Source organism: Geotrypetes seraphini, chromosome 4 (genome assembly GCF_902459505.1).
Source record: "Geotrypetes seraphini chromosome 4, aGeoSer1.1, whole genome shotgun sequence".
NCBI lineage: Eukaryota > Metazoa > Chordata > Amphibia > Gymnophiona > Dermophiidae > Geotrypetes > Geotrypetes seraphini.
The window spans coordinates 175,102,915-175,115,304 of NC_047087.1; the positions used below are offsets into that span (position 1 = coordinate 175,102,915).

The 12,390-nt window shown below is 41.8% G+C and overlaps 1 protein-coding gene across 8 annotated transcripts in view; it reads right to left on the minus strand.

Annotated features, from left to right (window-relative positions):
- HYDIN (HYDIN axonemal central pair apparatus protein) overlaps positions 1-12,390 on the minus strand; it is a 1,718,235-nt gene that overhangs the window by 1,362,746 nt on the left and 343,099 nt on the right. For all 8 annotated transcript variants that reach the window (XM_033943280.1, XM_033943278.1, XM_033943277.1 and 5 more), the window contains one exon: positions 6,576-6,811. In XM_033943280.1, the coding sequence (XP_033799171.1) occupies positions 6,576-6,811 (236 nt within the window). The remainder of the gene's footprint in view (positions 1-6,575; positions 6,812-12,390) is intronic.

Genomic DNA, 12,390 nt, shown 5'->3' on the forward strand with positions numbered 1-12,390 from the left:
AGCATCCCATAAAGTTTCTCTGTTAATATCATCATTATCATTTATTTGAAAAAATTCTTTCATTTTTGTTAGAAGATTTTCACAAAAGTTTTGGTCAACCAACAGTGTATTATCCATTTTCCAAATTGGTCTGTTATTATTTTGATCTGTAGTTTTAATTTTGATCCACACTCCACCATGGTCAGATAGAATAATTGGATCAATGGCTGCTTGTGTCACTTGATGTGCAAGATGATTTGAAGTAAAGATATAATCTATTCTTGAAAAAGAATTGTGAACATGAGAACAGAAAGAAAATTCCCGACCATCAAAATGAAGTATTCTCCATATATCTATTAAATCACAAGATTGAATCAAATTATCTAGTCCCATAGATTTCATAACTCTACTTGGGTTTTTATCTAATAAAGGATCCATTACAGCATTGAAGTCCCCTGCTACTATAAGATTTGAAGTAGCCAGTGGTATGATCAGTTGTTGAAGAGTTTTAAAGAATTCATTTTGGTTCGAATTAGGGGCGTATATATTGATTAACGTCATGGTAGTATTTCCCATATTCATTTCCACCATTATCCATCTTCCATGAATATCTGAAGCTTTTAGTTTAAATGAAGCAGAGCATTTTTTATTAATTAAAATAGCAACACCTGCCTTTTTCCCTATAGCTGGTGAGAAAAAACACTGTTTGACCCAGCCTCCTTCTAGCTTTTTAGATTCTATATGTGAAAGGTGGGTCTCTTGTATAAGGCATATATCTGCATCTTGCCTTTTTAAAAATGATAGTGCTTTTTTCCTTTTTATCATATGATTTAGACCGTTAACATTTAAAGACATAATTTTAATATCCATTTATTTTTAAATTTTCAGGTATTAAATTATGTATATTTTCCCAATGTTTTAAGTATTTCATTTCTCTTTTTTCCTTTATTCCCATGATTTCCTTATATATTTCCCTTTTATTCCCTCCCATCCCTCTTATCCCTCCCTTCCCCCCCTTATTAATTACGAAAACTTGGATACGCAGGTTGAGGTTAGATTTAGATAACTCCGACAAGCTATTAATAATTATCTAAAGTACTACCATTTTTTTTTTGTATATTTTCTTTTATTTTATTATTAATTATAAGAATAAGTAAAAAAATTTTTCATTCTTATGTATTGAAAGATTATTTTCTGTATTTGAATATCTTTAAATCCATAAGAATGATTATATTAAATCAATTATATCTAAGAACATTTCAATTACTATTCCTTTCTTTTCAGGTGGTATATTATTTTTACTTTAAAGAGCTTTCCAATTTAGCCTTTTTCCTCAGAACTGTAACAAGAGTCTCTAGCACAGGAATCCTCTCGTCTCTTATATTCATTATTTTCTTATGATTCACGAGAGAGTTGTCAATTAAGAGAAGCTAACACTCCCATCAGTGTTTTTGTAAGTTCTGTCTCAATAGCATATTCTCTAGACATCTATGATTTTAAAGTATTTGAGGCCTGTGCAGACGAGAGTGAAGTCCTGTGCCAAAAACTCTTCTTTTATCTCCCATATATGATTCCCAGGTTGAACTATTGTGGATACTAAATTCAACTTAATAAATAAAAGAACATAATATTTGCGTTTCAGATTTATTCTTTTCATATATTTCGTATTTGAATGCATTTTAATGTATCTGAAACGCAAAATTAAACCCGAAGTACCACCTTCAACCGGAAATACATCAAACCAATTACTTCATTTTTTAAAATCTTCGTTGTGATTGAAGGATGATTTTCTTTCTCACTATTACTCCGCTTTCAAAATTTCGCATTCAATCAGTATATTTTTAAGTTTGATGAAGAAACTTTTTTCGTCATCATTTGAGTTCGGAGATGTGTTTCAAATCATTTACGTTCCTGCCATTAAGTTTATTCTATTTATTCTGAGTAGAATTCTAGAATTTTTGTATTTTTCAGTTTTCTTGTTTTCCATGGAGAATGTTGCAAGTTGTTTAGGTTTTTAATTCGATCCTTGTGTGTTCTTTTTCCATTGCTTTCCGTTTTGATCTATCTTTAACCGTCAATAGTCTTTAGTATGAACCCATTAATTGTTCTTTAGATTGTCATAGGTTGCTCCAGTTGATTTATAAATTCCTGTAGTTTTTTTGGATCTGTAAAGTTTTGCGTTTTGTTAGCAACGGTAACCTTCATAATTGCCGGGTACAGGAGCCCAAATCTAGCTCCTAGAGATCTTAGTTGTGGTCTCATGTCTAAGAATTGTTTTCTTCTTGTTGCTGTTTCTTTTGCAAAGTCCGGGACAATGTATATTTTTGAATCTTGGCATTTAAGATTTTTGATTTCCTTGGCTATTTGGCATATTTCAATTGCTTGTTGGTGTCTTAAAAGTTTGAAAATTAAAGTTCTTGGACCTGTTTGAGTGTTATTTCTTTGTGTTGGAATCCTATGAGCTCTTTCAATTTCCAATTCCGTTTTAAATTTCAGTGGTAGTATTTTAGGTAGAAATTTTTCAAGAAATGCAATCGGATCATTCTTTTCCACTCCTTCAGGTAATCCGATTATTCTTAAATTATTCCGTCTTTCACGATTCCGGCTGTCTTCAAGATTTTTTTTTATCTCTGTTATTTCTTTCCATATGATTTTGCTGTGATTCATATCTGTATTTAATTGTTCTGTAATATCTTCTAATGTTGAAATTCTATTTTCTGTGATGTCCACTCTTTTAGTTAGGATTGCAGCATCTTCCATTGCTTTTTGTAGTTTTTTGTTACTATCTAAGACAATTTCTTTTATTTGTCTTAGTTCTTCCATAACATCCAGATTTTTTTCTGTTGGTAATGGGATTTTAGAGGGTGTACCTGGCTCTGGTTTCGACCTCTTATTGCTTCCCGATGTTCCAGCTCCCAAGTCAGCTTTATTTTGTTTAGTTGAAGTCATATTTCAATATATATTTTAGTTTCTTTAAGAATATTTGGTAGTAATTCTTTTAATATATTTGCATATAAGGAGCTGTTTGTTTATCCAACCATCCGTCTAAGCCACCTCCTTTTTTTACAGTATTCTTAAAGCAACTGTAAGTTATTTGTCTTAGGTTCTATTGCTGTGAAAAAAAAAATATCGGTAGTCTTTCTTTTTCTTCTCTTTCAAGCCCAATCTCAGTCTCAGTATTCTTAAAACAACTGTAAGTTATTTGTCTTAGGCTCTATTGCAAACTCGTTGTTGGTATATAGCCTGAAAAAATTTGCAGCCTTCTTTTCTAGCTCTTCTCTTACAAGCCCAATCGCAGCTTTTAACGAGGAGAGAGCAATATTCCATCCAATATATTTACTTTAATCTTTCAATGTGCATGTATATGTATTTCAGTTTCTCTCAACTGCCTCAATGTCACTTTTCTTCAGGTCAAAGAAATTACCAATCCTTTTATTTGTCCTTTCTCAGAGCCCAAAAACCTACAGTCTCTTATATCTGAATCTCTTGAATTACAGCAGTATAGATTGACATTTATACTGATCCTTCACAGTTTATTTTTGAAATTAGCAGCAAGGAAATAGTTAAAAAAAAAAAAAACCGTTGCCAAGTAAATTTCACTGCAGACCTCTCCTCATTTCCAGCAGAGGACAACTATTTCAAAGCAGCCCATTTCCTTAGTTTAAACAGGCATCAGGCATTTTAAAAAAAAAAAAAAAAAACCTTTATCCTTGTCACTAGGCAGCTCATCGGTAGAACCAGACTTTGTAAATTTTTCTTTTCCGATCCAAGATGGCCGCGGTCGTGGTGCACCGAGCAACCGTCTGTAAACCCCCACCTTCGGGAAATCTTTCCTCCTGCTCTACGCCAGAGAGCTTTGATCGTGCTAAAGAGTAGGGGAAGGAAAGTCTCCCTGGCCTCACGGCGTCCCGGACCAGCCCTCCCTGGCAACACTTAAAAGTCAATCTTGCTGCCTCTGCCTGGGGGACCCAATCTTGCCGCCTCTGTCAGCGGGAACCCGATCTTACCGCCTCTGTCAGCGGGACCCGATCTTGGCGCTTCTGCCAGCGGGGACCCGATCTTGCCGCTTCTGTCAGCGGTCCTGATCTTGCCGCCTCTGCCTGGGGGACCCGATTTTGCTGCCTCTGCCGTTGAGATGGATTCAGCCCTCCACACCTCGCTTCCCAGAAAACAAACGAAAACGGCACCTCTTTCTCCGATTTTCCTCTTCAAATATCTCTTCAACCTAATCAAAAAGGCAAATTCTAATTTATTATACCATTAAGAACGTTTTTTTTTTGTAGTTTTTCTGAAATTAAGCTTGTTTGTACGGAGCTCTTTCTTCATCCAACCGTCATCGTTCGCGTCCAAGCCACGCCCCCCAAGAATTTACATCTGCTGTCTGTGTTTTGCACTGTTCAGGAAGAAATGCATTTGTTTCTTTTTCTCTAGGGTTGTACTGCATGCAGAGTCTTGCATCTTAGGGTTTGTTTGTATATATTAGTACTTTTAGTTTTTGATCCCATATTTGCCTAGGGGTTATCTGCATTCTGGTAGGAATGAATGTTGAGAAGCATACAGTGTGCTTTGTGTAGTTTAATTTTGTGGTTAAACATTGTGTTGTTAATAAGATTATATTGTGTGTACATATGAAAAATGAATGGAAAATAATAGTATTACAATTAGTACTATTATGGGGGCAGGGTCTGGGGTGGAGATTGGGCGGAGATGGGTGGGATCTGGCCCATGATTTAGCCCAGTGTTCTTCAACCGCCAGTCCGCAGACCGGTGCTGGTCCACAAAATAATTATTTTATTTCCGCTGGTCCATAGGTGTAAAAAGGTTGAAGAACGCTAGTCTATAGTATCAAAAGCAGTGGAGAGTTCAAGAAGAATGAGGCTTGAGGCCTTTGGATCTGGCCAGGAAAAGATCATTGGAGACTTTAGCAAGGATAGTTTCTGTAGTGTACAGGGGGTGAAAACCTAATTGGAGTGGGTCAAAAATATCTAGGGATGAAAGAAAGTCAAAACAATGGTGGTGAACAACACATTCTAGTAACTTGGATAAGAATGGGAGAAGGGAGATGGGGCAATTGTTGGAGGGGAAGGTAGGGTCTAGTTAAAGTTTTTTGAGGAGTGGTATAATTGAAGGCATCAGGGACAGTTGTACTGGACAGTGATAGAATGAGGATGGAAGGATGACAGTGAGAGAGATAGTGCTGAGTAGATGGGTGGGAAATGGATCAGAGGAGCAGGTAGTGAGTTTGGAGGAGGAAGAAAAATATGCAGTTTCCTCTTCAATTATTTCAGGAAAGGAAGAAAAGGTGACAGGGGTCGAGGGAGGGTTGATACAGTGGGCTAGGAGAAAGAGAGGTAGAGATGGTTTAATTGAGAACTCAAGATTAATCTTGTGAACCTTGTCATGGAAGTACTCAGCCATAGTCTGGGAGAAGAGTGATGGAGGAATTGGAGGTGAGGGCACTTTGAATAGAACAGTGTCTCGCAAACTTTCTGGCCTGCGGCACACTAAACCCAGTGCCCCAGCCAGAAGGCACCCGGAAGTGCATGGATGTCATCGTGTCATCATCCGCGCATGCATGGAGGCCTATCTAGCCACAACCCGCTTCGATGGCAGAATCAATGAGGAGGAGAGGTGCGGGGAGAGGAGGAGGTACGTTTTGTAGGCAGTCAGCCAGCACAGATGACTCTCTTCCTCGCCAGTGTGTCACGGCACACCTGAAATCTCAGGAGGCATACTGGTGTGCCACGGCACACAGTTTGTGATACACTGGAGTAGAGAAAGCAGTGTGACAAAAAGATGGTGAGGGTTGGTGCCAACAGTTAGTCAAATGGATGTAGTAGTCTTATTTGGCAAATGAAAGAGCAGACTGGAAGGAGGTCAGGAGGAATTTGAAATGTATGAAGTTAGCATGAGTATGGGATTTGAGTAAAATATGTTCATTAGACATGGGCTGGGGTTTGGTGCACCTTATAGAATGTGGAGTGGTGGATGTGAGGGTATTTAGAGCAGAGGAGAGAATAGTTTTTTAGGAGGAGACATGCCCATTGACAAACTTGTGTAGCATTGTGGTTGAGAGGAGGGGTGAAAGCAGTGGAGAGAGTGCAAGGGTCAATAGCCTGCATATTTTTGAATGTATGCTGGAGATTGGCTGGGTCTGGGGCAAGATGATAATTGTGAAGGTTAACAGATGATGGTCAGAGAAGAACTGCAGTGGAGAAATTTGTGATGGAGAGTTGCCTGCCCATGTCTCAGAGCTGCTGTTGCTGCTTTAGTCTGTGCTTCACCCCTCTCCATGAATGTTGAAACACTCTGTAGTTGGCCAAACAATAGCCACTGTATGCAATAGGGTTAAGAACATAAGAATTGCCATCTTGGGTTAGACTGATGGTCCATCTAGCATGGTATCTGGCTTCCAACAGTGGTACTATCTCTACTGTATGCACATTTATCTCATGCACATTCATTGTAGGTTTCCTGAAAACCTGATTGGCTGGGTATGTCCCAAGGTCTGGGTTGTGAAACTCTGATTTAAAGCAAAAGTATAACTTGAATATTAGATGCATAGAAAACAATTATTTGTTAAACTGAGGGTATACCTGAATGTTGAGAAATCCCTGAGAACGGATGATTCCATGGCTTGGAAAAATGCTGAACTCTGTAGGCTTGATACCTCTTTGACCACCTTTCTCCCACACTGTATTTCGATTGTCCAAAATCAAACTGGAACATGTAGTGCTTAGATCCCCAGGACCATCTCCTGGGATTCGAAGATTAAAGGTCAGAGGTACCAAGGATGTGTTGTTAAGAGAACAATTTAACGTGTAAGGAAATCCTGTAAATGAAAATCAATGGTGACTTGGTTTCCTTATTTAATGTATATCTTATTGAATAACTTTTCTGTTATGATAGACATCCACCAGTAAAGAAGCACAGTTACTTACCTGTAACAGGTGTTATCCAGGAACAACAAGCCGATATTCTCACAGATAGGTGATGTTATCCATGGAGCCCGGTACGGACAGTGCAAAAGTGTACTGTCACTTTAACTTCCTAGAAGACTGCCCATACCTTCCTGCCTGGTGTTGGCTCTTGGGACCATCAGTTCAGTACACAAGCTAACAAGCCAACTATGGAAGGTGGGAGGGTTGTGAGACTATCTGCCTTCTGCCACTGGATAACACCTGATAAAGGTAAGTAACTGTGCTATATCCCAGGATAAGCAGACAGCATATTCTCACAGATGGGACTACCTAGCTATTACGAATGGGATGGAGGGAAGTTGGCGACTAAATAGAGAATAATTTTTTTTCTTTTGAACTGTTTGGGCAATCCGAAAAGGGCCTTGCGAATAATATGTCCATGCTCAAGGTCTGCTGGCTCCCATCCTCTCTGAGATTCTCGAAGGCAGTCCATCAAGCCTTGAGCATTTGCAGACTCTCAAGGCCCCACATCAGCCCAACAAAGAGCATAGGCATTGACTTCCTGAGCACCAGCACTGTAAGTACGATGTTGGTCTGAGGCAGTGGGGAGCAGGTAGTGGAGGAATGAAGTTCTTAAGCCACTGTTCTTCATTGGAAGGTCCACAAGCCAATGGAGGTCTGCGGGGACCTCTTGTGTGGCTCGTAGCTCCCCACCAGATTCCAAAGCCCTCCCATACCATAACAACTACAAGGACGGTACTGGTGCAGCAATGATTTTCCAGCATTGCCAGTGGCCATCTCTCTACTGTTCTTTTACCATGGTCCATTCCCCTCTGAAGCAACTTCTTGTTTCCGCTTGAGTGGAGCGCAACAAAAGAACTATGCAGAGGAGGCAATGGGCAGTGCAAAAGAATCGCTGCATCTGGCAACCTCCTTGTATTTTTCATGGTGAGGGGAGCTTCAGAACCAGTTAGGGAGAACATTTGTGGAACTGGGGGAGGGGAGGGAGGGAGAAAGAAAGGAGAGATACTGAATGGGAGGAGCAGAGAGAAGAGGAACAGGGAGCACATGGATGGAGGGGAGAAGAAGGCGATGGTGGCACATAGATGGAGGGAGGGGAAGGCATGAGAAAAGGGAAAGGAGATGGTGCACATGGATGGAGGGGAAAAGATATGCACATGGATGAAGGGAAGTGGAAGAGAAGGGACGAGATGGTGCACCTGGACGGAGGGGAGGGGAATGAGATGGCTGCATATGGATAGAGGGATGTGTAAGAGAAGAGGGAAAAGATGGTGCACATGGATGAAGGAGAGGGGAAGAGTTGGAAAGATAGATTTGAGATGGACGCAGAAAACTGAATATGAAAGCCACTGCCAAGAGTTAAGAGCACAGATGGCACAATATGATTAGAAAAATAACTAAGGTAGGAAAAATGTTTTTTATTTTCAATTTAGTGACTGAATTATGTCAATTTGAAAATTTACATCTGTTGTTTTTATATTTTAGACTATTCAGGAAGAAATGCATTTGTTTCTATTTCTCTTGAGGTATACTGTGTGCAGAGTCTGGTATATTAGGATTTCATTTGTGTACAATAGTACTTTTAGTTTGTGGGTTTGTATTTGAAAAGGTGTTTTTTTTTTCCTGTTTTCTGCATGTGTGACTGAGGCCAGGTTTTCTGGTAGGAATAGAAGTTCAAAAACTGGTGTCATGGCCCCAAGTAGGAAAATATTTGTCTGCTCTCCTTCAGCTTTTTTGGACTCAAAACAGCCCCAACTGAAAAAGTAGTGATTATTTATGACATGATACCTGACAAACGACACTCCCATAACTAAATTTCTAATCTCGGTTTATATTTGAATCAACCTTTTTTCCTCTTTTTTTGGGGGGGAAGGTTACCTTGGTTTATATTCTGATTGGTTTATATTCAAGTATATATAATAATTGGGTCAATATTCAAAGTCATTTTACATGGTTAGCATTGGGTTCTGGCTGAATAAGTACTTCTATTTAAATTTCCCACCATGCTAAACAGTTATTATGGCCACAGAAATAGCAGGATAAAAAATACTTGTTTACATTTTTAGAAATCTTCATAAAGATCTATGGATAGAAGACTATTTTACAAGAGTTAGGCTTCTCTCACTCCAGCTTAGAGAATGACAAGGGGAAAAAATCTGTCCCCGTCACTGCCCCGTCCCCGTCCCACCATCCTCTGCACCACCCCGTCACCGCTGTTCCCTTCACCGCCCCGTCACCGCCCCGCCATCCCTTTCACCGCCCCGTCAACGCCACTGCCATCCCATTCACCGCCCCATCACCGTCACCGCAGCATGCATAAAAGCCTCAAACAGGTATGATTTTATATACTTATCTTTATTAACGTATTCCCATGGGTTACATACTGAACATGTGCTGGATTCCTCCATTCTTGCAGCACATGTTCAGGAATAGGATTCAGTAACCCATGGGAATGGACACAGCACACTACTACACTAGTACTCAGATTAAAAAAAAAAAGAATCAGCTCCCAGCTCAGCCAGACTCCCGTCTCCAACCGGTCAAAGAATCCCCCCTCCCACTCCTGCCGCCGCCGCCACCGCCAACCCTGGGCAGGCAAGTAGTAGGAAAGTGTGCACCTTACCTCTACTTGTAGCGCCGAAGTTTTCAATGAAATTTCAGCTCCTCCAAGTCTGCAGCAGTGACTCCTCTCCAATCCAGGCAGCGACTCCAAAACAAATCCTGGGCTTGCCTCTCAGCTCCGAAATCCCCCGATTTCCAATCGCTACTGCAACCCATTAAATATCATGTGTGGCAGTAGCAATTGGTCCTCTTCTTGAGCAGGAAAGAACTGACTAATGAGGAGCCAGAATACTGAAGGGGGCGGAGTCAGGCAACGTGCAAGTCGGGTGGAGAGAGACGAGTTGGAGGAGACCACATGGCCAACAAGCATGGCCGCCGGAAAAAAAATCAGACACCCGTCCCGAAGTGAACCAAACACACGGTGAAGACCCGGTAAATTGCGGTATGTAGAAGGGGATACATTTGCCTGCGGGGACAAATCTTTTCACCGTTTTTGCGGGCGGTGAAAACTTTTGTCCCCGTGTCTGCAGTGATTTGGCTATGGAGTCTCCATAGCCCGCAGCCAAACCGCAGCCATGCCGCGGTTCTCCGCGGGGATCGCTCCCTGTGTCATTCTCTACTTCAGCTCTTCTTGCAGCTCTTCAGTCCTATTAAAGGGCCACTATACAGCAAGTGACCAGTGTTCCTGCACACTTTCAAACAGAGGAAGGAGTCCTCCATCTTGTCCTCCTTCCCCCACCCGACCTTAACTCCAGAGCCGATGACCAAGCAAGGCTCTGCCCACTTCAGCTCTTCAGCCCTATTAAAGCGTCGCAAAACAGGTGGGCCTCTCCTATCAGCAGACCCACCAAAGGGCCCTTTGTGCTGCCCAAGATGTTCCAAGGGTGAGCTGATGCAGCTCTGGGGTCCTTTAACTTTACCTTACAGGGTTTCCACCACCACCGAGGATTTTGCACCACAAACCCAACAGAACAGCTCACCTGATTGCGGAGACCAGAAAGACAGGAATAGGTCCATCCACAAGAACATAAGAATTGCCGCTGCTGGGTCAGATCAGTGATCCATCATGCCCAGCAGTCCGCTCACGTGGCGGCCCTCTGGTCAAAGACCAGCACCCTAACTGACGCTAACCCTACCAGTGTACATTCTGGTTCAGCAGGAACTTGTCTAACTTTGTCTTGAATCCCTGGAGGGTGTGTTCCCCTATGACAGACTCCGGAAGAGCGTTCCAGTTTTCTACCACTCTCTGGGTGAAGAAGAACTTCCTTATGTTTATACAGAATCTATCCCCTTTCAACTGTAGAGAGCACCCTCTCATTCTCCCTACCTTGGAGAAGGTGAACAACCTGTCATTATCTACTAAGTCTATCCCCTTCAGTACCTAGAATGTTTCGATCATGTCCCCTCTCAATCTCCTCTGTTCGAGGGAGAAGAGGCCCAGTTTCTCTAATCTTTCGCTGAACAGCAGCTCCTTCAGCCCCTTAACCATCTTAGTTAAGTACAGTGGCATGATAACCTTCTCTGATCTGTTTGTGATCCCCTTCTTTATTATTCCTAGCATTCTATTTGCCCTTTTCGCCGCCGCCGCACGTTGCGCGGACAGCTTGTCGATCGGAACTCCCAAGTCCCTTTCCTGGGAGGTCTCTCCAGACATCCTGTATTTGTGCATGAGGTTTTTGTTACCAACATGCATCTCTTTACACTTGTCCAAGTTGAACCTCATCTGCCATGTCGCAGTCCATTCCTCAAGCCTGATTATGTCACGTTGTAGATCTTCGCAATCCCCTTGCATCTTCAGTACTCAGAATAACTTTGTATCATCCACACATTTTATCACCTTGCTCGTCGTACCTATGTCCAGATCGTTTATGAAGATGTTGTAGAGCACGGGTCCAAGCACCGAGCCCTGCGGCACCCCGCTCTTCCAGTTCAAGTATTCTCCATCTATCCCCACTCTCTGTTTCCTATGCTCAAGCCAGTTTTTAATCCACATGAGTGTTTCACCCTCAATTCCATGGCTCACAATTTTCCGAAGTAGTTGTTCATGTGGAACCTTGTCAAATGCCTTCTGAAAATCCAGATATACAATGTCGACCGGTTCGCCCTTGTCTATCTGCCTGTTTACTCCCTCAAAGAAGTGCAGCAAGTTTGTCAAACAAGATCTGCCTTTGATGAAACCGTGCTGGCTGGTCCTCATCAGCCTGTGTCCGTCAAGGTGATCAATGATGTGGTCCTTTATCAGTGCCTCTACCATCTTTTCCGGTACCAAGGTCAGATTCACTAGTTTGTAGTTTCCTGGGTCTCCCCTTGAACCTTTTTTGAAGATCGGCGTAACATTTGCCACCTTCCAGTCCTCCGGAATCTTTCCCATTTGGATTGACAGATTGGCTATTAGTTGAAGCAGTTCAGCTATGGTCCCTTTCAGTTCCTTGTTGACCCTCGGATGGATGCCATCCGGTCCTGGGGATTTATCGCTTTTGAGCCTATCAATCTGCCTGCACACCTCTTCTAGACTGACCATTAATCCTGTCAGTTTCCCGTTTTCACTGCCAGCATATAGCCTGATGGGCTCCAGTATGCTGTGTATATCCTCTTCGGTAAATACAGACAAAAAAAATGTGTTCAGTTTGGCGATTGCTTTGTCTTCCCTTTATTCCTTGGTCATCCAACGGTCCCACTGCTTCCTTCACAGGTCGTTTCCCTTTAATATATCGAAAGAATGGCTTGAAGTTTTTCGCCTCCTTGGCTATTTTTTCCTCGTAGTCTCTTTTGGACCTTTTTACCGCCTTATGGCACCTGCATTGATGTTCTTTGTGCTTATTCCAGTTTGCGTCCATTTTTTATCTTTTCCATTCCTTAAATGAGGTTTTCTTGTCTCTGATTGCTTCCTTCACCTCTACAGTGAGCC